At 36.8% G+C, this 26,661-nt stretch overlaps 1 protein-coding gene across 1 annotated transcript in view; it reads left to right on the top strand.

Annotated features, from left to right (window-relative positions):
- LOC150105253 (methylmalonyl-CoA mutase, mitochondrial-like) overlaps positions 1-21,198 on the top strand; it is a 429,676-nt gene extending 408,478 nt beyond the window's left edge. Inside the window, exon 18 of the mRNA XM_090394648.1 lies at positions 17,247-21,198. Coding sequence (XP_090250774.1) covers positions 17,247-17,329 — 83 coding nt within the window. The 3' untranslated portion in view covers positions 17,330-21,198. The remainder of the gene's footprint in view (positions 1-17,246) is intronic.
- The last annotated feature ends 5,463 nt before the right edge of the window (positions 21,199-26,661 follow it).

Below are 26,661 nucleotides of genomic sequence, written 5' to 3'. Positions count from 1 at the left end.
TTTCATTATATGGTGAGTAAAAAGAAGGATAAATAGGAAATGATAACTTAATGATTGCTAATAGTAAGGAAGTGACATGCAGATGAAATAATTGAGTTACTGAGTGAACACTTTCCAAGGATGTATCATCCAGGTGGAAATATTTTAGTGGCAGATGTGACAGGGACTGGTGTGAGAATAGAGGTAGATGAATTGGAGATATTAAAATATTTCAGAATCACAATCTCAACCTCAACAACAACTTAAACAATGTATACCATCACTTACACACGTCAAACCACAATTATTACTCCTAAGGGAACCTCAGCAACTGCTGTCCACCTTAACTACACTTTGTACAATTCCTTCAGCCACAAGGGTTCTGCTTATAGCTGAAGAAATTTGTACTCAACAGACTCACAACAATTGCAAAAAAGTAAAAATATTAATAAATACAAATCCAATTCCAAAAGGGTCAAATGCCTTAAACTTGCCTCCTGTTCTAATGGTAGTTGAGCATTCTGATCCCTAGCCAAGTCCATCAATTGCAACTTCAACCTAACAATGCTTCCACTGCTCTCACATCTAGATGGTACTACTATTGTAACATCACCCAAAAACAAAGCTGATCTATTGGCATCATTCTTACCTTCCAATTCCTGTATCACATATCAGAACTGACATTCCGTGTCTTAGAATGTAAAACCTTGAATCCAACCCCCTCTCCTCCCCATTTGATTTGGCTTAAAATTTTTATATCAACTCATATTGCATTCATATGCCATGCTTACCATTTCCCAAATTCAAATAACCACTCTGGCCTCTTCAGCCTATCTCTAAAGCTTGATTTTCTGCAGTCATAACACTCAAATAGTGAGATCGTCTTCCTTGGCAACTTCAATGTCCACAACTCTTCCCTGGCTTTCCTTCTCCATTTCCACCAATGAAGCAGGCAGGGATGCCAAGGTGTTTGCTATTAGCAAGGACCTAACGTAGATAGTTCATCTTCTTATTATCAGAATACCAGACAATTCCCATGATTTTGTCAACACTCTTGACCTCTTTCTAACAAGCTCCTCTTTGAAATACATCATGGATGTCAATTCTTCTCTTGGTAACTCAGAACCACAATCTGATCCAAGTTTCATGAACAACCTACAGTTAGCCATTCTCAGTCTTGTGTCCTCTGGCATTATAAGGATGCCAAATGGAACAACCTTAGTGACTTCTTCTCCTTCAGTTCTTCCAATCCAAACACCTGCTCAGACCAAATAGCATAAATAATTATAACTGAAATGAAGACAGTGGGAGTGCTTAAGGATCAAAACTGTATAACTGGGAGGAGACCTCCATGTATCCTTTTAAGGAATGTGGAGAACCAACTAGGTCTTCTGACCTAATGTCCAATCTTCACCTTCTCATGGTGCACCCTGTTAGGTATCTACATGTATACTGAACCAACAAGGATGGGCTGGAAATTTGGGATTTAACCAACTAAACTGTATTCTTATTGGTTTAAACCATAGTAAAAAAAAAAATGATGGTACAACATGACAGAATTTCGTGTCAGCTGGAGCATAACCTGATTAAACAAAGCTGTTGTTGTTTTATCAGGGTGAACAGTGAAAAGTACTTAAACACATTCCAACTCAATATCAACAGAGTTCAAATTGGTACTACAACATAAGAAGCCTCAATGAGAAAGAAATGGAACTTACAGAAGAATTGGATGAGTACCAGATTGACATAATAGGTATGACTGAAACTAAGTAGACAAACAAAAAAAAACAATCGAGATATTTTTAAACAATAAATGCAAAATGTTATATTCAGACAATAATTAACAATCAGGGAAAAGAAGGAGTAGCTATAGTATTCAACACGTTAAATACAAGGATAATCTTCTTGAATGGCAAGCAATATCAAGTAGAATGATGTCGGCAGATGTCAAAATGGAGAACTGGACAATAACACTTATTTGTGTCTATCGTCCCACAGAGGTTCTACTAGTGGAGGAATTAATTTTTTGATGCATTAGAGAAAGCAACTGACACAATGAAGACGGAAAAATTTGTCCTTGTTGGAGAACTAAACAGCAAAGTAGGGAAAAAATGATTACCAAAACATACAGAAATGTTTGAGAAAATTGGGAGAAAAGAGCAAAGCTAATAGTAATGGTAAGTACCTGCTTGGTTTCTGTTCAGGACATGGATTAGTTATTACTAACACCATGTTCCAGTTTAAAAATGTGCACAAATTCACACGGAAGGAAGATGCAAGAAATAGGAAAAGTCACATTGACTATGTTATAGTTCAGGGTTTTCCAAAGTGGGTTCAGCAGAGTCCTGAGGCTCCAAAACTAAAATTCTAGGGCTCCACAGATTTTGTTTACATTCACTTATTTTTTTTAATGCCTCGATGAGATGATGAAATGATATATGATGCTACAAGTTATGTCCATCATACCAGAACTTTGAAAAACTCTGCAGTTCAAAACAACAACTGCACTGTAGTCATTAAAATGAACTTATGTGTTTTTTAATTTATAGAGCACTAAATTTTAAAATGGTGAGCCTTTATGGATTTCTTCATTTTTGTCATGTTTATTTTAAAGATTGAGTTGTTAGAGCTCCACAAAAAAATTTTGCTTGCTTTAGGGCTCCACTTTAGCAAGAAGTTTGGGAAACCCTGTTATAGTTAATAGTGATGTTTTCTACCTGGTTCAGGACACAAGAGTATACAGATGATTTGAAATAGGAAGTCAGCACTATTTAGTTTTGAGCAAGATAAAATTGAATCTCATATTAAAAAGAAGAGTAATAAGTAAGTTTTGAAATAAATCAAAGTTGAGCAGCTTTCAGATGTGAACTGTAGACTAAACTACATAAAGATTATTTAAGAATTAATGAAAGAGTTTGAAAACTGGAACCAAACCTTGGAGATTCATTGATAAACCCTGAAGAAAACATTGATTGATTCAGAGGCATGTGATGAGGTTGTCTGCAAAGATAGAAAAATCAGAGCTCCATGATAGAATCAGGAAGTTAGAGGCAGTGAAGGAAAAGAAGAAAGCATATCAAAAGTTACTGGAAAATAAGTCAGCTTGTTTTCTTAGAGAATAAGAATACAAATGTAAGAAAGCGAAACAGTGTGTAAAACTAGTGAAATAAAAGTCATGGGAGACTTTTGTAAGAAAGAACATAGAAAATAATTATCAAGAAGATGCCAAAATATTCTGGAGGCTATTGAAAAAGCTTATGCCTGTAGTTAATACTTCAAAAGATTGCTAAATGAAACAAGCATTAACAGCATGGTGGTAGAAAACACTCAGCAGACTTTTTCTTCTTCAAGTATATCCATACTTGAAGTAGAAAAAGCCATCAAAAACCTGAATTGTAGAAAGGCCACTGGAGTAGATGATATTCAACCAGAAATGCTCAAGTATGGAAGAATAAAAGTTTTACAGTGGCTGCACTGCATAATTCAGAAGGCTTTGTTAGAGGATCGAATTCCAGATGATTGGAGCAAAGCTCTCATAGTACCCATCTATAAAAAGGGAAATAAAACTAAATGTGAGAATTACCAAGGCATTTAAATGTTCCTGGTAAGATTTATGCAAATATACTTGAGAAACAGCTAAGAAAAATTGTGGAAGGGAAGCTTGGTGAAGAACAAGCTGAATTCATGCCAAATAGATGTTGTCAACATCAGATTTTCATTGTAAGACGAATAGTTGAGAAATCTTGGGAATATAACAATGATATGTAAGTTTTGTTGATGTGGAAAAGGCATATGACAAAGTGCCAAGAGGAAAGCTGTTCAAAACGCTCCAGTTATATGGTGTAAATTGAACATTATATCGAACAATACATAGTCTGTATTTGAGCTGTAAGTCAGCAGTTAGAACTGATGGAGGTATGGGATGAATCACATGAAAGAAAGTGATATTCAACCTAATGTTAATCTGAGATCTTTACTTCATGCAGCTGATGTCATACTTCTGAATAAATCCAGTGCAAGTCTATGAGATTCTCTGATTAAATTAAATCGAATAACTGTTATAATAAATTTGGTGTGAAAATCAGTAATAAAAAGACAAAAATGATGAAAATAGGCAGAAACATTGAAAACATCAACTGTATCTCCTAAATGGTGAACCTATAGAACAAGTGAAACATTTCAGCTATCTAGGCATAATATTTAGTGAGGATGGCAAAAATTAAATCTGGAAACAGACCACAGAATTAACAAAGCTGGCATGATACGAAGTCAAGTAAATAAATTTATATGGAATAAGAGAGAAATTAGTCAAAACACTAAATTAGCTATATATAAGACAGTGTTCAAACTAATTTTAGCTTATGGATCTGAGAGCTGGGTTAGAAATAAAATACTTGACTGAAGACTGTAGACCACAGATATGAAAGTATCCAGAAAGATAAGTGGAGTAAACAGATGACTCAATGGCTGTTTCATATTAAAAATGAGGATATTAGGAAAGAACTTGACATTGTTAGCATTCAGTAACATGTTAGCAGGGTTGATCTCAGGTGATACAGAACAGAATGGGAGAGGAAAGATTAGCAAAGCAAGTGTTCTTTTCCATGTTGGCAGGAAAAAGACCAAGATTTGGTGAATTGATACAGTAAAAAGTACTTAGAGGACAGGAATATAAGATATGATAATATTGTAGTCTTGACAGATAACAGATTAATTTGGAGGAAAATTGTTGATAGGAAGTTAGTAATGGTGTAACTTTTCATGTAATATTTATGTTATTATATTATATTATTATTATCATGCAGGCATCTCCATAGATTCCAAAAACTCATTGCAGAAGATCCAAACTATCCACACAATCTATCATACCTCTCCTTGAACCCATTAACAGACAAAGAACTCACAACTGACTCTTACAACCCATTACACTCATTCACAACTCTCCATGCAAAAAATCTAGTCCTCATGCCCCTACTAACCACACCTTTATTCAACTTCCAAGGATGACCCCCTTGTTCTAGTCGTTCTAGCCAAGTATTGAAACATTTCCCTTGCATCAATCCTATAAAACCTTTTAAGCAACTTAAATGTTCTTGTATCTCCTCTTTTTCTCCTATCAACTAACTTCTGCAGTCTACACACCCTCAATCTATCCTCATAGGGAACATTCTGCAGACCACTCATCTTGGTTGCTTGCCTCTGAATCTTCTCCACCACTTCCTCACCCCAAGAAATCCAGTAGACCAGACTTAAGCACAATAATTCAGATGTGGTATAAAGAGGAATAACAACTTCCTCATCTCTCCTTGTTAATGTGTTCTTCAGTAGCCAAATGATCTTATGGATTACCTTAGCAATATGTCCTCTAAACTTTAACCCTATCTACAACCACCCCTAAAACTCTAGCTTCATCTGTTTCCTGGAGTACAGTAATCCAGATGTGTGATAGCTGATGTACATTGAGATTCTTCAATATCCTTAAAACCTCCAATTCATCTACCTCTGTTCCCACATTAGTGTCTGTCACATAGATTAAAGCAGTATCCTCACTAAGATGATATACCCTTGCAAAGTGACCACTCAGTAACTCAACTATTTTATCTGCTTCTGTCACCTTGTAACTGCCATCACTTATTAAGGTTAATCTTCAATAGTCATTCTTCCTCTTACTTGTCACGTAACCAAAGAACTCTTTTGGATTTCCTTTCACCTGCTCAGCTAGCTTCTTCTCATAATCTGATTTTGCTTGTCACCTTTCTTGCCTGAGCCTTATACTTTTCATGAGTTTGCTGATCACCTTTCTCTTTATACCCTCCAGAGCATTTTCTTCTTCTGCAGCTCATGCTTAATGATATTACTTATCCATCTAACTCCTACCTGATTAACTCTCCTTACTTTAGGTATACAATTTAATATTGTTTCCTGTAGATTATCCTTAACTATCTCCTATGCATTACTAACATCCTTACCCTGCAGTATTTTATGCCATGGCACAGACTTAAGCTCCCACCTAAGCTTGTCATAATCACCTACCTTGTAGTTCCACATATACCCTTCTTTACAGAATATTCCTCAAGTTTTACAATCTCCCAAGTCAAGACCACACGGTCACTTTCACCAATCGGAGGCAATGTTGTCACCTTGGTTATGGATAGCTCTTCTGATCCTATGACCAGGTCCAATACTCTCACACCCCCTTGTCCCCTCCATCACATGTTGCCTCAAGTAATTATCTCTTAGTAGGTGTATAAATTCCATTTCCTTCCTGCCATGTGATCTTTCTTCCTTACTTCCAGTATGTATCTCCATAGTTGAAGTCCCCCATAATAATCGCTTGACCTGTATTCATTGTACTAATTTGGTGATGCATGTCTTCCAGATCTGTGGAACTCCCTGGCCTATAGCAACAAGCAACTGTATATTTTGTCTTACTGGCCTTGATCTCATACCAGACTGCTTCAAATTAATAGCTATCTTCCCTGAAAATACTAAACCCTTCACATTACCAAAAACTCCTCCCTTTTATTCCTGATACTTCTGGCATTAGTATATAGAAACTAATCCACAAATCCTACATCATTCCTTCTGCACAACTTACATATAGGTTTATTAGCTACCAATGCCCGCCTCCTCGGTTTGTCTCTAATATAGCATTTCAGGAGATTTACAATCTTCACCTTCTTGGTCTTTAGTTTTGCCTCTTCTAACAACTCCTTTACATCCTCCCTCATAGAATACTTCGTGCCTCTCAAATCATTTGTGCCTACCAAGACAATCAGTTCTTTCACCTTACATTTTTGAATCCAGGTGGCATGACTAATACATGAATTTTTGCATCAGGGAAACATAATTTTGTCACACTTTCATTGAGTATCCCCCCCCCCCAGATCATTGAGTCTCTGTACATAATTCTCTCCTTAACCTGTTTTTCTTATTTGTTCACTCGGTCTTTATTATTACTTTGGTCCACCTGCTTTTTTTTCTTTTTAGTCCTGCTCTAATCCCTTGCTGCTTCTGCAATTTTTCAATATCACGCTTTGTACCCTGTGAAGGATAACATTCAAGTGTGCTATTTCTTTATTAATGTCCATGATGATGATGAAGGCAGTGCATTAAAAAAATTCAGCATATCACAAATGACTTGAGACCAAAACTTCAGCATCACACTCAGCCGAGTTGATGTTTTTTTTTTGTTCTTGCAGCAATCAAAAATAAACTATCAATAAATGTAAATCCAGTTTCAAAATCACCAAATGCCTCAAATGCAATTATCTCCTTGCCTCCAGTTCTAATAGCAGATTGAGCCATCTGGTCCCAAGCCAAAGTTATGAGTTACAACTTCTGCCTACCATCACTTCCTCTTCTCTCACATCCATCTGGATTCCTGCATCAGTGACTATTGCAAAGCCCTCCACCACACACACACACACACATGCACACTACCAAGAACCACTTACTCCATGCTACCTCTAGTTCTCTGCAAGCAAGAAATCAGAAAAATCCTGAATAGCTCAGACAAAACTGGTACTGACAACATGCCACCTATTGTGCTAAAATCTTGTGCTCTGGAATTAATACCTATCTTATATCACCCCTTCTATCTTTCCTGCTCAATTGATATCTGCTCTAAGTTTGGAAACAAACCTACATTCAGCCCATTCCAAAGAACAGTGATTAAAATCAATCAACAAAATTACCCTTCAATTGCTTTAACTAGCATTCTCTCAGAACTGTGGAGAATGTTATGAATAGCCAAATTTTACCACCTGGATGCCTACCAGTAGTTAGCAACCACAAACATGGATCTACCATGCTCAGTCAACAGTTGATCTTCTAGCCTTCACCTGCTTTGAATCCAAGCCATGAAAAGATTTAAAGAAACTCACAGCATTTCGAAGACATTTGAGTTGATTTGGCATAGAGATCCTCTCAGCAAACTACTATCCTGTAGTCTGCTTTCAACATTTTGCAGTTGGGTCACCTCTGGTTGCACGCTACGTCATGATAGGTGGTTTCCTCTCCTCAGATTTCCCCACCAAGGCAGAAGTATTCCATGGCTTGGAACTCTCATCTGATCTCTCTTCCTTCTGCACATAAATCACTCGCTCTCACTGTCTTCAAATCTTATTCTTATCTATGCTGATGATACACCTCTCATTTAACATACCTTGTACTATAAGTGTTAAGATCCTCCATAGCAAATGCCTTAAACATAATCTTGGACTGACCTTCTCTTCCAGCCTTTCTTGGCATAAACACATGCAGATGCCAAAACACTGTATAAATCCTAAATCTGCCAAACTATGGAATACTGCTTACATTTTTAAGGTTGGTGCATCCAAAGCCTCTCTAGTATTGATTAATGATACTGTTGAAATATGCAAAGGCATTTGACAGGATACCATAGTGCACTCTGTTACATAAACTTTCTTGAGAAAACAAAAGTGCTTATAAAGCTAGTGATAATGAATATGGATAAATACCAAAAAGAAGTGTGTGGAGAATTATAATCCAGAAGAAGGCAGGTACTGGCAGTATACTATAGGACTCTGTACTTGGACTGCTCCTATTTAATTTTTATATTATTGGTAAAGGAAATATTCAGTTATTTGCTAGTGATACAAAATTGGGTAGAATAGTAGTTAATCAAGGACAATGTGGATAATTTTCAGGATGATTGAATTAGACTGACAGTTTGGCAGAGGAAATAATTGCCATTTAATATTGAAAAATATAAAGTTATGCACAGTGTAATGAAAATAGCACAATCTGTATGCTGTATTGACAGAACTGAACTGCAGGAAATTTGAGGCTAGAAGTTTATAAGTAATAGTGAATAAGCCTTGGAAATCATCTCACTTCTTATTTTTGATAACACTCAGATATCAAAACATAATTTTGGACTGACCTCTTCATTTTCTCATGGAGAAATGATGCAGAGGATCCAAAGGTGAGTGACCAAGATGGCGAATTGTTTGTGGGATGCAAAAATTGGTTGATAGATGTGAAACAGAGGATATAATAGAAACATACTAAAAGAGTTTTATAGGATTTATAGATACAGACCAAAGGGAAAGAGAGAGAGAGAATGGAAGACCAGCTGCAAGGTGGAAAGACCAGTGAAGCCAGAACAGGTAAGTACCTAATCTGTGAAGAGAAGTATTGATGTAGATGAAATTTTGATTAATTGACCTGATCTTAATAATAATAATGGTGCCGTAAAAATATTAAAGAAGCCTGTGAAATTTTGATGAATCGACCTAATCTTAATAATAATGGTGGCTTAAAAATTCCAAGAATTTGGATTGCACACATTCAGCCCACTTAGTTAAAGTTTTCGAGCAAATCCTGACTCTAAGCAATTTTTCAGCTTTTATTGGCCACCATCCATATTGGTTTGTTTTAATTTATATGTATAGTTATATAAATAAAAAAAAAATTTTTGTGTGAATATGTTGCTCTCTAGCTTCATTTAATTTAATTTTGTAACCAATTAGATAATAACATAATAATAGGACTCTAACTTTGATGTAGTAAGGTTTTTTTTAGTCTTTATTTGAGTTGTAAGTCAGCAGTTAGAATTGAAGGAAGTACAGGAAGATGGTTTAATGTTAAATCTGGTGCGAGACAAGGATGTACATTATCCCCTCTGTTATTCATTATCTATATGGATCACATTATGAAGGAAAGTGGTATTAAACCTGATATCAAAATTGGAGATGTTAATGTCAACTCTTTGCTTTATGCGGATGATGTTATACTTCTAAATAAATCCGCTACAAGTCTGCAAGATTCTCTGACTAAATTGAATAGCTGTTGTAATAGATATGGTATGAAGGTCAGCAATAAAAAGACAAAGACAATGAAAATAGGTAGAATCATTGAAAATGTCAACTGTGTTGTGAATGGAGAACCTGTGGAACAAGTGAAACATTTCAGCTACTTAGGCACGATTTTTACTGAAGATGGTAAATTAAATATAGAAATAGACAACAGAATCAGCAAAGCTGGTATGGTGGGAAGTCAATTGAATAAATTCATATGGAATAAGAGAGAAATTAGTCAGAACACTAAATTAGCTGTATACAAGACAGTGTTCAAACCAGTTTTAACTTATGGATCTGAGAGCTGGGTCAGAAGTAAAACACTTGACCAAAGACTAGAGACTGCAGATATGAGAGTCCTGAGAAAGATTAGAGGCGTGAACAGATGGCATCAATGGCTATATCATATTAAAAATGAGGATATTAGGAAAGAACTTGACATTGTTAGCATCCAAGAATGTGTTAGCAGAGCTAATCTCAGGTGGTATGGTCACTTAAATAGAATGGGAGAAGAAAGATTAGCAAAACAAGTGTTCTCTGCCAGGTTGGCAGGAAAATGACCCAGAGGAAGACCAAGATATAGGTGGATTGATACGGTACAAAGTGCCTTAGATGATAGAAATATAAGATCTGATAATGTTGGAGTCTTGACAAGTAACAGACTGATTTGGAGGAAAATTGTAGATAGGAAGTTAGTAATGATGTAAATTTTTCATGTAGTACTGTCTTATCCTGTACACCCCTTGAGGGTACATGGCAGGAATTTGATGATGATGATGATGATGTTTTTTTTTTTTTTAACCAAAGGTCATGCCAGTAGTTTTAATGGTTGACTAAATCAATGTAACTTCAGAAGTAGATTGTAGTGCAGCTTGTTTCGTTGTATATGTGTATATTCCAGATGATGACTTTAATGTGAAGGTCAAAACAATGAGTGATTATTTTGATTTATATTAAACTGAAGTTTTACTCTAACACAGTAGTTGTTTCCATAATTTTTGAAGATGCATTCTGATCACCATGTAAGCATGAAGGAAAGCATTTATTTGAAATTAGTATTCTATTACTGTAAAACTTAAAAAAATAGCAAGCAAAATATACTATAACAGACGAAATTTGTCTGTTATAGTCGCTGTAGCACATGAGAGTCACTGTAGCACGTGGCGGGGAATTTGAGCTGTGCTGAAGAAAGTGCTTTTTAATTAGTGAATAGTCCATTTTTCTACGTTTTTGTAGTGCTAAATTGTTTCTGGAATATGAGTGTCCTTCAGTAGTTTTTTTTTTTTTTTTTTTTTTTTTTTTTTTTTTTTTTTTTTTTTTTGAAGTTAGTTGTTGTCGCGATATTGTGTATTTTGGTTACCGAGAAGATGGGGTCACAATCGAATGCATAACGATGGAAGACAAGATGAAGGATAAATTTTCATTATTTAGTTATTTCATTTTATTTATTTATATCTAGTGTACTTAAATGTTCTGTTTGTAATTGTTTGTACTTTTTCTTATAGTCATACTCCCTAATACTTATTAGCATTTATTTTTTGACAATAATTAACGACACTATTTTGAATAATGGCGATAGCGGCAGTTCAAATTGCAAATGGCGTATCTCCAAATCCCCTCCCCTCCATTTAAGGATTCCATTTAGCACAATATCATACAGGATTTTGTAGCATGCGGTTGCGGAATGTATGCATCCCAACGATTGTATATGTGGCATGTGAGAGAAGGGGGAAAACGTATGTGCGCAAAATGCAGGCAATGGAAGGAACTTGGTGATTTAGAAATGACCATAACTGACCTCGTTGAGACTATAACTGACCTCGTTGAGTCAGAGATGGGAGATTCCCCATGTAGAGAGAGATGACTGGTATGATAGAGAGTGAGAGAGAAGTATGAATAAAATAATAAGAGTGGGGAGCATGGAAAGGTTGAATGATTCTGAAGTTTTAGGAGATAGTCTCAATTGGGAGAATGAATGGCAAACAAGAGTGGCTGACTTACAGAGAGAGATAGATGAGCTGAAAGAGCAGGTGGAAGGTCTGGGGAATGAGATGAGAAGTCTGAAAGATGAGATTAGGCGAATGGAAGAGATGAATGCAAGGCGAATCAGAGGAGGAGTGAGAGAGGATTATGGGAATGAGAAAGTTATGGGAATGGTAGAAGAAGAAAGAATAGGAACAGTATAAGAGAGGGAATGAGAGAGAGTTATGGTAGTGATACAAGAGGAGAGAATGGGAACAGTAGAAGAGAGGGAATGAGAGAGAATCATGTGAATGATAGAAGAGGTGAGAATAGGATTAGTGCAAGAGAGGGAATGAGTGTCAGATATAGGAATGATAGAAAAGGAAAGAATGGAAACAGCAGGAGAGAGGGAATGAGAGGAATGCAAGGGAGCACAGGGACTAGGGATAGTGATGCCAGGAAGGCAGGTAAGTAGGGGAGCACAGAGAAAAACTGTTACAGGAGAGAGAGTGAGCGATGCATGTGAGCAATCGAGGAATAGGGTGGTATGAGGTGTAATGTATGGGGACTCAATGATCCATGGTGTCCAAGATAGGACGCGTGAGGAGCGTTTGCCAGGAGGAACGATAGAAAGATTGGCTATGGCAGTTAAGAGAGGTGAAAAGATGGATGAGATGATTGTGATAGTGGGTACAAATGACTTAAGTGGTGGTGGTGTAAATAGGGCAGCGAGAGATATGAGATTCTTGCTTGAGGTGGTACGAAAGAAGACACAGAGAAGAAAGATAGTGTGTGTGCATTGCCTAGGTATGATAGTGACAAGCTGAGCAGAAGAGCGGTGATATTGAATGACATAATAGCAAGAATATGTCAGAAGAGAGGATTGGAATATGTGGATGCTTGGAGTGCGTTTGAGAGCAGAGAGGAATTGTATGCGAGAGACCGCTTGCATTTGAATGAGGAAGGACATAGGCATCTGGAGAGATTACTGTTCTGAGCGAGTCAGTGTGTCCCATTGTGGATGGTAGCAGGGGTGGCCTCTTGTGGGAATGGGTACATGGGAGAAGTGTGACGACAGCCCAGTGAAGTCTAGAGGGGATAATACTGGGTATAGAAACAATGGCATTTTTATGCTTTATGCTAATGCCAGGAGTATTCGGAATAAGGGAGAGGAATTGGCGGCACTGATAGCATCAGCCTGGGCAAAGATTATTGGAATCACCGCGATGTAGTTGATGGAGGAGGATATAATAACAGGAATAGAAGTTGCAGGGTACAGCATTTTTCGGCAGGATAGGAAGGAAAGTGTGGTGGTGGAGTACTGCTTATGATAAGTGACGACCTATGTCCTCTAAGAGTGGAGGCTTTGGAAGGCTGTGACACTAATGATTTTGATTTTGAAAACATATGGTGTGAAGTGAAGGTGGGCAAGACAGGATATTTAGTGGGGTGTTGCTACAGACCAAGGAGCACAGAGGGTGGGGACCAGGAGATGTTGAGACAGTAGAACGTGGCAAGTGCAAGAAGAATGATTGTTATGGGAGATTTTAACTACAGCAGTATAAATTAGGGAGAGGAAGATGCATGTAGCAATAAGGGAATGGAATTTCTAGAATTCTTGTGGGACAAATGTCTTAGGCAACATGTAACAGAGGGAACAAGAGGTTCAACAGTTTTGGATTTGGTTATAAGATCAGAAGAGTTGATAATAACTGAGATGATATCTCTCCCACCAGTTGGAGAGAGTGACCATATGGTTTTGACTTGGAAAATGCATGCAGGATTATCAAAGAGACGGGAACGTATGTGGAATTATAAGGCAGGTGATTATAATAGTCTTAGACGTCAACTTGGGGAAGTTTCGTGGAGGGAGGAATTGGAAGGCCGGGATATCATTAGTGCTTGGGAAATTGTGAAGGAATATTTGTTAGTAGCAATGGTAAGCTATATTCCACAAGTGAAGAAGAGGACACAATTTGGAGTAAAGTGGATGACAAACAATATTAAACAGGAACTGCATGCGAAAAAGAGGCTATGGAAGAGATATAAGGAGACAGGTGAAGAGAAGATGCATGAAGAATATAAGATACAGGCCAGGAGAGTAACTAGTATGGTAAGGAAGGCGAAACTGGAATATGAAAAAAGATTGGCCCTTAGATCCAAGGAAAATCCTAGGGAATTTTTTAGCAATGTGGCCAGTAGGTGGAGAAATGACTGTGGAAGAATGACATTGTGGGATAAAAATGGGAATAGAGTGACTGATGCAGAAGACATAGTGGAATTGTTCAATGACCACTTTATTGGAGTATTTCATCCTGAAGGAGTCAATTTGAATACTAGAGGGATAGGGCAGGTTCGAGGATTAGAGGTGCAGGAGGAGAGTATCTTCCACATACTGAGTACTCAGGATGTTGGTAAAGCTGTGGGACTGGAAGGTATTTCACCACGAGTTTTGAGAGAATGCGCTAAAGAACTGACAGTGCCTTTGACTTGGCTTTTCAATGAAAGTCTGGCTGCAGGAAAGGTGCCCATGGAATGGAAGGAAGGTAAGATAGTGTCATTGCATAAGGGCAGTAGCAGACTTGAAGTGTCTGATTATAGGCCAGTTTGTGTGTCATCAGTAGTTAGTAAGATCTTGGAGAAAGTAGTGAGGGACCATATACAACATTGCGCAGATGAGGGTAATGTTATCTGTGGCAGTCAACATGGATTTGTTGAAGGGTGCTCTTGTTTTAGCAATATGCTAGCTGTTTATAATAAAGTTACAAGAACATTAGATGAGGGAAAGGCATATACTGCAATTTTCTTAGACTTAGCAAAGGCATTTGACAGGGTGCCACATGATAAGCTGATATGTAAGTTGCAGTACATGGGTATGGATATCAGATTGGTCAACTGGATTCAGGATTGGCTGTCCGATAGGTATCAGAGAGTTGTGTATGGTGGAGCAATATCAAAGAGGCAGAAGGTTACAAGTTGGGCTCCATGGGGCTCAGTACTGGGACCTATATTGTTTGACCTTTATATCAATGACATTATCCGTGGATTGCAAAGGGATATTCAGTTGTTTACGGATGATGCGAAGCTGGGAAGGGTTATTAGTAATAGTGCAGATGTGGTAGCCCCTGTAAGAGGATTTGAAGAAACTAGATAGATGGGCAAATGAATGGGGATATCAATTTAATGCAGCAAAATCTAAGGTCTTGAGGGTTGGGAAACATCGATGAGATGCTGCATACTCTATGCGAGGAGTTAAACTGGAAGAAGTAGGGGGAGACAAGAGATCTGTGGCTGATGATTGATAGAAACCTGAAATTTAGGGGACATATTGCAAAGGTAGTGAAGGTAACACAGAGGATTGCTGCAATAATGAGAAGGACACTGACCTGCAGAGATAAAATGGTTATCATTCCGTTGTATATGACTCTGATCAGACCACACTTAAACTATTGTTCTCAGATCTGGTCCCCAGGATTTGAAGGGGATAAATTAACTGTGGAAAGGGTACAAAGGCAGATAACAAAGATGGTGTCAGGACTGTACAATGTTAGTTATGAGGATCGATTGAGGGCGTGTGGACTGCAGAGTTTGGTGGATAGAAGAAGTAGAGGTGATATGATTCAGACTTTTAAACTGTTGAGAGGTGGTTACAGGGTTGACACTGGGGAGTTCTTTTGCTTGGTTGAACAGCGGGAAGGAGTGATGACAAAAGCCATCCCTAGAAGTTACGAAAGAAATCTGTGAGAAAGAGGGTGAGGAGTGGTTTCTTTGCATGGAGGGTGGTTGAACCATGGAATTCATTGCCTGATGGAGTGGTGAGAGCGAGAACGGTCAATGCGTTTAAGGAGTGGTATGATAAACTTTGGAAAGTCTGTCATGCCACTCCTTAGGAGGTGATAGACTTTCATACCTCCTAACTAGGAAACTAGGAGGGACCTTCCTCTATGAGTCTTGATAGACTTGTGTTTGTTAGAAAGGACCTCCCGCGAAGAGTCTTTTGACTCCATGGAAACCTGAATAATAATAAGAAGAAAAAACAGAAGTTTCTAGAGAATGACAGCTACCTTTTCATGAGGAAATGATAGTTTTCTGCTCACGTTATGTACTATTATCATTACGTATGATCCCAGATGAGGATTATATCATATTTTAGAAAGATAACAATGTTGATAACTAAAATCATTTATTTGCTGTTTCCTAGATTTTATCAAACTGGCATCCTTAGGGAATAGCAAAGAATGATGTATGCAGGCACTACTGCATGCATAAATAAGACTTTAGTCATAAGATCTAAAATCTCATCCAGATTCCTAAATCGGTTTATTTATTTATTTTGGTATTTTATTCTGTAGGATTGCAATGTTGATTCTTTTGAATGAATTTCTTTGTATTATAATAATAAAATAGCAAAACAGAAATTCTTCTAAACTTTATTTCACTATACTATGCAGATGAAATCTAAAATCTCATTCTGATTCCTAATTGGTTTGCTTAATTATTTATTGTATGTTGCAGGATGTCTGTATTAAAATTCAGATGTCCTAGATTAAAAATTGAATTTACAAAAGAATAAAAAGTGAACAAAATTAAAATATGTAGATTTATTTCATTTATTGAGGAGCCATAACATTTTACGATAATTTAAACTTCATGAGAAATTATCACGAACCTTCATAGCTCAGTTGGTACAGACAAAGCCCTTTGGCTAAAAAGACCAAGGTTTGAATCTCATCTAGGAGGCAAAGAAACTTTATTAGGGGTTTTCAACTAAAGGTGAGTTAGTCAGTCTCATGCTGACTAACTCACCAAGGTAGCAGGGATTTTTGCCCAGAAACTTGGATTTTCATCCAACTAACTGGCCCCACGAACACACACAAATACTTGACTGTTGGGCAAGGAAGACAAGGAACCTTGTTCTTAATTATTATTCCCTAGTAAAGCAGCATTCCTACCCACCAACCATTAGGTTGAGGAGAGAAGAAGAGAAATTCTCACGAAATTGAAGTAAAGAAAAAAAAAGGTTATTCATTTACATCTTAAAGTCTAAACCTTTTTTTTCATGCTTTAAGTTTAATTATATATGAAAACTTAGCAATATTAGTTGTGTAATTAAATGAAATGATCTAATTTTAGTTTGAAAAAAATGCAGTTCATCAATATTGGACAGTATCATTAACGGAATAGGTAACATTAAATATATGAGTTCTTGGCAGTTTTATTCCTATCAACCTAGTATTACTGTCAGATAAACAGGTATATATATATATATATATATTAAAAATCAAATTCATTGGTTATGCCAAAAATGTTAGAGCTGAAGTTATATCAGGCATAATATTTTCAGTTCATGCATTTAAAATAAAAAAAAACTGCTATATACTGATTTATGTAGTGCTTATGATTGCTATTAATAATATATTCAATACTTCATTGAATTAATCTGTTGCATTAAACATGATTTTTTATTTATCTCTTTCACAGGAACTAAGATAACTGATGCTGCAATGAAAACTTTAGATCTTATTACCAGTGCTTTTCCTGAATATGCTAAGCAGAAGAAATAAAATAATTACATAAAAACTGTTTCTTTAACAGGTTAATTGTTTAAAAAAAATGACACTGTATTATGTTATATACAGTGTGTGTGTTATGCTGCATTTATTCAAGTCAAAGATCTCAAATTGAAGTTTATTTACAGTTGGTAATTAAGTAAATATACAGTTCCTAATTTAGCTTCAAATTGTTTTATAAGGATTGCAAAGATGTAAACAAAAGTGGCTATATTTCATATCTGCCATAATACAAAAGTATTTACCATGGGTACATCCTTTACTGAAGCACCCTCTGACACTGTAATCAAATCTAACACTCTTTGACCTCAAGTTCCTTCTGTCACATGCTGCTTGAGGAAGTTATCTTGCAAGAGCTCAATAAATTCAGTTTCATTCTTCTCATGAGATTTTACTGCTACCCAATCAATGTTTGTTTGGATAATTAGTCCCCCATTATGATTACTCTTTTCACATCCATCATCTTCATTTGGTTATGCATTTCTTTGTCACTAGTAACTGATCCACCAGCTCTGTAACAAACACCCAACTACGTATTTGATCTTGTTAGATTGCACCTCATTCCAGATGGCTTCAAACTCACTGCCACATGAAAACTGTCACTACTATTACAATCTAGATTACTTTGAGTCCCATCAGCGTAGTGCAGCCGATCGTGAACAAACTGAATGACAATATGAAGTGCCACAGCTGCGAATCCGAAGTTACCAAAAGAAAAAAGGTATATTGTGCGATTTCTGTTGCCACTGGCTACATACTTCTTTCCTAAAATAGATGCAACACACAAGCTTTTTATCGATCTTTAACCAGCCTTTCTTCTGTTTGATGTGCCTTCCTTCCGTTAAACAGCTACTGAACCTAGGCAAACGAGTTGAAAATCTCGAACAACATCTTAATACTACGATCAATACTTTCTCTTCCAAAATCCAAAAGTTGGAAACTAAGCTCGAGATACTCGACGACCAGCTGCTGATCGCAAGTGCACCCATGCCTGCTAATGAACTCCACAAACTAATCGCATCAACGGTACCCGAGTTGCTCGAGGCCAAAACAGGAGACTCAATTCTGAACTTTTCAGCAGAAAACGGTAAATCATTAAAAGAAGATGTCAGCAAATTAACAGGTGAATGCAACTTCAATCCCAGAAATATCGTCACATACCATCGTTTTGGACCCATAAACAAAAGAAAGGACAGGTGACTTGTGACACACCGACAAACACATCCAAATTAATAACACCGATAAATTGCAAGGACAGTTGTCCCCAATCGTGTGTATGTGCTCTACCTGATTTAACTTTTACCCACAGGGAACAAAGGCACCAACTCCAAAGACAGCTAGAAGAAAAATGTCAAAATGGAGACAACAGTTGCACCTTAGAATACAAACAAACCAAACTAGTGCAGAAATCGAGTGATGCCACCAAGGAGACAAGTATGCAGTCACTGCATAGGAAACGCAAGACCCTTGCAGTCAAACCCATGCCTCACAGAACCTTGCATATTCACTGCACCGATATCCGTGGTCTCAATTTCAACCTTAATAGTGTCCACTACCATCTGCAGTCCACCAAACCCCACCTTTTTAACAGAAACTCAAATCTCACCTTCCCCCACCACTATCTATCTCAATCTTCCAAACTATACACTATTTAACTAATTTCTACTCAAGGATAGCATCTGCGCATGTATCTGCTCTGACATACCATGCCAGAGAGCAACTAACCTAGAATCACCGAACTTTGACCTTCTTTGGTTAAAAATATCCCTCCCCCACTCAGTCAAATTCATCTGCTGTCTCTATCACTCTCCTAATACCACTAATCACTCCAAGCTCTTTAATTTCCTCTCCTTTAAACTGGATTTTCTCCAGTCCCACTCTCCTAACAGTGAAATCATCCTCCTAGGTGATTTTAATGTCCATAACACCAACTGGCTTTCCTCTTCCAGTTGTACAGATCCTGCAGGCAGAGAGATGCTGAAACATTTGCCATCACTAACGACCGTACACAAATTGTTCACAAGCCGACTGAAATACCAGCTAACCCGAATCACTCCCCAAATATCCTAGATCTCCTTACCAATGACCCTTCCAAATATGCAGTGAATGTAGTGAGCCCCCCCCCCCCCCCAGGGTAATTCTGACCACAACCTACTGCTCATCTCCTCCTCTATGCAACAGCACTTACACAGTCACATCCACAGAACAGTAGTTTGGCAGTATAACAGTGCCAAATGGGACAGCTTCCAAGACTACTATGCTTCATTCCCATGGTTGGACTATTTTTCTGGTCTTCCAATCCAAACATATGCACCAAACGTATCACGAAAGTAATCCTCACTGGCATGAAAACATACATTCCTCCACACTTCTCTGAACTGCCATCCCCTATCTAAACCCTGGTTCTCCAAAGATGTGCCAAGGCTGTACAAATGAAAAATCAGGCATACCACAATGGGCAAAAAGCAGGAAACTTTCAGCCTGTCCAAATGGCAGCCAAGCCTTTTAGTCTCTTGCCAAAGTAATTGGTCGTAACTTTTGCCCTACACTATTCCCACTCCTGTCATTCCCAGATGACTCAATTGAAACATCACCTACAGAAAAAGCTAATCTCCTGGCTTCACACTTTACGTCCAGTGCATGCATAACTGACAATGGCCATTCCAACTGCCCAACATACAATGCCCTCTGTATCCATCAGAGGTTTACAAAAAAGAAATTCTGTGCGAGTTGTATTGTCACCATCGTATCTCACAAAACATTAAATTGGCATTTTCCGATATGTCTGTACTTTCATCAACTTGCAAGGGAAAAAAATTGCACTCTTTTAAGTGACCTACTACAGTTTCTTCGATATTATCTGCCATCTCCATGATTCTACACTTCACTGTGTTATTTAGCGTCAGCATATTTACTTGGCACTCCTGTTTTTTATCACATATTCAAGATGCTAACATTTTCGTTGCTGGAACTATTAATTTCTTGACAACCGTGTGAGGTTAACCAGTTTCAACAGTTAATTTTGATATTTCATAAGAAGCCATTACAAGGTATTCAGACTGAGCTCCCTGAGAAAAATTCAAAGACATATTGTTACGTCTTCGCCTTCTCTCGCTTTGGTTTTCCTTTGTTTTCTTTAATTGTTTCTTTCTTTTCTTTACTTCTATTTTTAGTTTTATATCTTAAGGTTACTTGTATCAGAAGTTAGCTTCCGACAAATTCATTTATTTTAGATCGACTGCGCCAGCCAGTAACTAGTTCCTGATACTTAAGCTTACTCTACTAATTATCTCGACAGTATTATTTAGCATTGGGAACACGTGGTGTGCAGTCACGGCTCCTCTTTTTATCTTACATCAAATGTCTCCCCCACCCACCCACCCACTTGCACAGGTTCGAACTTTTATAAGTAGCAAGTCAGTCTCAAACAACAGAACGTACAAACTTTGATTTAAAATAATGCATTTTAATACAAATAAAAATCATATACAGGAAATCATGTAATAATAATATAAAAGAAATAAGTTCATGCACAAATGCTCACGCAACTGCAATAAGCTCACTCAATCCCTCTCACATACTTCTTAATATGCAGGCTCATACAATTATATTCCAGAAGCATCAGTTAATCATTCTAATTTCCGTAGTTTGCATTAAGATTAAATGATACTCCAGTGGTTATGCAAGCTTTGGCTATACAAAGTTAATTAGATTACACATGATATGTTCACTCAATTTTATCAATTACTATTTTTGTAAAAAAAACTCCTTACTATAAATCTTATAATCAAGTCACAGGCTTAATGTACAGAGCAGTGCCTTTACTCATTGTATCTCATATAATAAATCATCTCTTAACTGTCCCACTATAGTTTCACTCGAACACAAAATTACAAATTACAACAGGAAGTCCTATCAAGATGATCAGTCCAAAACGGATCTTCTAGTTGGGTCGAGCAGGGCTATGCTTAAAGTTTTCCTCTTTTTTTTTTGCTTTCTCTTTTACAGTACTTGATATATATATATATATATATATGGGTACTCTCTTGTCCATTTTTTATTTGCAAAGTGAGGAAATTTGGTGTAAAGAATGATATAATTGTGGTCATTGAAAAGTTCTGAAAGCAGATGTCCATTGTGATTTGTTGTGATGATATGTATATTGTCCTATATTTCTAGTGGTTCCTGCTAAGTCTGCACCAATTTGTTCATTAAAATCTCCACCTATTATGTGGCAGTTATGCATTGGGAGGTTTGAAAGGTAAGTAGTAAGTTCTTCATAAAATTTAGATTTGTTGTATTCTTCAGTGACTTCTGTGGACACGTACACTGAGGTAATGGTTGCCTTGGGGTTTGAGTCCAATGTTATGGAAAACATTCTATTCGAACCTTCTCTATTGTGGAGATCTTATTATATAATTTTTTACTGACTAGGATCACTGTTGCCATGTTTTTCTGCTGAAGAGTAAATGAAAGTCCATTTTTTTTGTCCGCTGGTGCATTTTCATTCCAGTCCATGTCAGTTTACTAGTTGTGTTCGTGGATACAAATTATGTTGATATTATTCAGTTCAGCTCCTCTACATAGTCCAAAGAATTTTCCACATTTTAAAAGTGTGTGTACATTATAACTGGAAACAATTAAAATTAACCCAGTGCTGATGAGGTGGGAAAATGTAACAAAAGTGGTAAGGTGGGGGTACCACAGACCCAGTACAGTAACGAGGGTATGAAGTGCCTGTGGCAAGTGTCTGACTTTTTCTCCCCCAACCCAAAAATGACAAAAAGCTTGAAAAATTTAAATGTAACAAGTTAAATTTTACTAAATGCAATATGTTAAATACTTACTATTAACCCCATCAAAATGAGTTGCAGTGTATTACAGAATTTGTGTGTCTAAAGCGGCATATTGCCGAAATTTAAAAATACAATATAAAATAGCAGACTTTTATATCTATTTATTTATTTTTTATGTTTTGCACCCCAAACCTAATTGCGCACCGTGGTGGGCGCCTCTTTTGCCACACCCTTGTTATGGCACTGCACAAACCCACCCAAATAATGTAGTATATTATAGAAATCCTTATCTTTTTAATCAATATTAGTGGATTCTCTGTGTATTCTTTCTCTGAAGATTCTTCCTCACAGTCTTGTTCTGTATCAGACTCATGGTTAATGACTAATTCTAAATCAATTTCACTATCATCATCTCTGCTAAATGGCTCCTCGTCTGTCAAAGTGTCATCTATAAGTTGACGTAACCTCTGTTCTTCCTGCTTGTAACTCATCTGATAAAAAAAAATATTATTCTCAAAATACCCTCTAAATATTTACTAAAACGTATTTGCTTATAGTTGGTATGTAAAAATATAGAAGACACAGCAGTAACAATAATATTTTAGTAGAATATACATGAAAACAACTACGTTTCGGAAGTAAATATAGTCACACTTTTGGTAAGGTGGGGTCTGGTGGACCCCCAGCACACTTTACACCTCTGCATCTGCACACTAAACTTGCTTGCGTCAACAGCGTGTTGTCTATAGCATCGAGTAGCGGTTACGGGAGGGGAAGCTTTACTGAGACATGACTCACTACCACGCGTTGTTAAAAAGTTATAGTCAATTTAAAATCTTTAGGGTCTGTGACACCCCACCTTACTAACGCTGGGTTAAAGAAATTTTCCAGAGTTGGTATTTAGAGGACTTGCTCTTTTCCTTATTGGTCAGCTGGCTTCCGGGAATGCTTTTGCCAGTCACTATCTGCGGTTTCAGGTATCCACAGGGGACAAGAGTCCCCTATGGATACCTGATGCTCTTGTCCCCTGTGGATACCTGAAATCTGTGCCGTGTATCCAGAGCATAGTCTGCAAGACCAGAGTGGCTGTACTGGTGAAATCAGATGTAGTCCTTGTGTTCTGAAATTCTGATATTCACTGTCCTGCCTGTTTGGCCAAAGTAGGACAGCTTACAGCTGCAAGGGACCTGGTATACACCAGGTCAGTCTAGGGGAAGTGGTTGGTCTTTAGTGGAGCAGATAAGGGATGCCAATTTTCTATATGGTCTGTAACAAGAAGTTGTCATGTTTTTTTAAGATTTTGGTAATATTTTCTTAGGTGCCTCGGATGTAGGGAATGGTGATGGATTTAGATAATCCTTGTTGTGAAGTGGGGGGGTTTACTGGGTTCAATATTTTTTTGGGGGGTAGCCATTGTCTGAGAAAGTGTTGAGGAAGTGATTAAGTTCAGTGGTTAGGGCATTGTCATTTGAACAGATTAGTTTTGCCCTGTTGTGTATAGTGTCTTAACTCCATATTGTTGTTGGGGGGGGGGGGGGGGGGAATTGTTGGTGAATGTATCTGCCTGTATGGGTGGGTTTTCTATAAACTGAGAAAATCGTTTCTCTATAAACTGGAAATATATATTAAAGTTTAATTTAATTTATATTCTAGTGTATGTTGTGTATTCCTTAAGTTATTTAATAATCATGTATAACCAACGTATAAGCCTTTCTATGAGAATGCCTTTTATTGAATAAGTTTCTTTAGTAAGTTTCACTAGCTTGAAACATCATGCTGCAAGTTGGACAAGTTCAAAAAAAAGAAAATTACAAGTAGAAGTGAAGACAAAAGCTCATTCGATCTTATAACTCAGCCATATCAGAAAGTTAAATTCATCATAAGTGATCTCTAGGTGGGTGCATAATAAAACATGAAATTATATTGCTAAGAAGCTCATATTTGTCTTATATAGATACTATAATATAATATACAATATTACAGATTTATCTATATTTTATAATAAAATGTGGAAACAGACGAAAGTAAAAAATTTAGAAAAACTTTCTTATTTTCGAAAAATTAGTAGAAAGCTTGTGAGAAGGTTATGTTCTTACAAACTTTCTGCTAATTTTTAAATTTTAAGTTTTTTCTACATTTGGCTATAAAATAGAGATCAATAATATCCTCTACCATATCTCACTTATTTCATATTAAAGCATCTTGGCTCTATACTTAAAAATTTGACAGTTATTATATTTTGGTAAGCAAAATTTTATTTTTCCTTTTTATCAAAGAAGATTCTGAAACTCTTCAAAACCTTCCAAATTTCTTAGGTAGTCTATGAAGTATAGATTTGTTTATTTTAGTAATAAACAATTTATAAGTTTTAAATTGCACACTGTCCTTTATGTTATTTTACAATGCCGAAATAAATACATTTAGGTTCTTTGATAATTACTCTTAAGCACCAACTGCTGTTCACTTGCGAAAAGTACAATTCTCTGAAAAAGAATCACTTTGGTTTGGTATTGAATGAGGATTTTTGTTATTATAATGTTTCTTCCTGATCTCTCATGAAAACTGGCAGTTTGAAACAGTTGTCAGGCCAGCAAAACCTTAATCAGAACAACTAATAAAAGGTGACTATGCAGACACTTTGACAGTGCACTTGTCTTTTTTATAGTGAATTCTAAGACAACTCCAATGACGAAAATTGTATTCTCATAAGCTCTCCAGTTAGTTTTTGAAACTTTCAAAGTTTGTATGTATATATATTTATTTATTTATTTTCATGCGGTCACATGATTAGGTAAAGTATTATTAAACCTTTTTTAATCTTTCCCAATAAATATTTGTATCAATTTTTGATGTGTGTGTATGTGTATATTTTTATTATTTTATTTTATTTTATTTTATTTTATTTTTTTTGAAAACATTTGTTCATAAAATTTAATTCAGTATACTTCAGCCGAGCATTCAGTGTTTCTGCAGAAACACTGAATGCTTCCCCACTCATAGTTACATCCACTGATGAAAAATAATCAGATCTATAACTCTCGAGCTTCTCATGCCTTCCTTTACATACTTCCTGAGATAGTTGTCTCTCAAGAACTGGAGAAATTCATTTTCCTCATTCCCAAATGCCATCTCTTCATTCCAATCTATACTGTACTGTCATAATTAAAATCACCCTTCCTTTGCTTATACCTATTTATATATTATTTTTACATATACTGTACACCCATGGATGCGTGACCCTTCGACACTTTTGCATATGTCAGAAGAAGGAGAATCCATTCTGATATTAGGGTAACGATGTGTTTTGTGGGATGAGTATTTATCATTATACATCGGAAAATTAGCTATTCTTTTATGAAAATTCTAGTTCTTAAAGTGGTAACTATTTTGCTTGTACAACAGTTGAAAAATTTACGTATAAACCACTTTCTTTCTCCCCTTCAGCATGAATCAACCATTCTTGGCACATTGCCAAGCACAGTTCTATGAAGTGTGGGTGTACAATAAAAACATATACAATAAAATCGTAGTAGAGGTTCGGTATAGTAGTTGAGACAGTTGTAGGGTCCTCCCGCGACGAGTCTTTGGACTCCTCGGAGGTGTCACGAATAATAGTAATAATAACATAATTTATTTTTTGAAAAAATAAATTCTTTTTTGACCCTGAGTCTTTAAGAATACTCTCATTTATTTTACTGTCTTTTTGGCATTAACATGAATAGTTCAAGATGGGACTGTCAAAGGCAATTTCTCAATGTTTAGAATGCATCTTTAGTTTTGAGAAACACTTCTCAGAGGATGCCTCGGATGAAGATAAGGTTAATATATTATTTTTTGAGGGGGGGGTAAATGCACATTGTATGCCATTGTACAAATTAAATTTAATTAAAACCTGATTATAGAACGACATTCGGTTTTTGCAGATTTTAGAATTTTCACTGGCAGTAATAAGCTTCATTGACATTATCATCATTGTGAATGACAATATTTCCATAAAGTGCAGCCTCAATAAGAGTTGCAGTCAATTTTCTCCATTTTCTTGAAAAATAAATCAGATTTGCTTCTAATATTTCTTTTGTAATAATAATTATTATTATTATTCAGGCCTCCATGGAGTCAAAAGACTCATCGTGGGAGGTCCTTCCTAAGAACATAAAGTCTGTCGAAACTCATCGAGGGAAGGTCCCACCCCCCACCCCTAAGAAACACAAAGTCTATCATACCACTCCTTAAACTCATTGATCATTCTCGCTCTCACCACTCCATCAGGCAATGCATTCCACAGTTCAACCACCCTCCATGCAAAGAAACCACTCCTCACCCTCTTGCTCACAGTTTCCTTTCGTAACTTCCAGGGATGGCCTTTTGTCATCACTCCTTCCCGCTGTTCAACCAAGCAAAAGAACTCCCCAGTGTCAACCCTGTAACCACCTCTCAACAGTTTAAAAGTCTGAATCATATCACCTCTCCTTCTTCTATCCACCAAACTCTGCAGTCCACATTCCCTCAGCTGATCATCATAACTATCCT

Source organism: Typopeltis vanoorti, chromosome 6 (genome assembly GCF_054136105.1).
Source record: "Typopeltis vanoorti isolate ZY-2024b chromosome 6, IOZ_Tvanoo_1.0, whole genome shotgun sequence".
Taxonomy (NCBI): Eukaryota; Metazoa; Arthropoda; class Arachnida; order Uropygi; family Thelyphonidae; genus Typopeltis; species Typopeltis vanoorti.
This window is presented reverse-complemented; position numbering and strand designations above follow the sequence as displayed.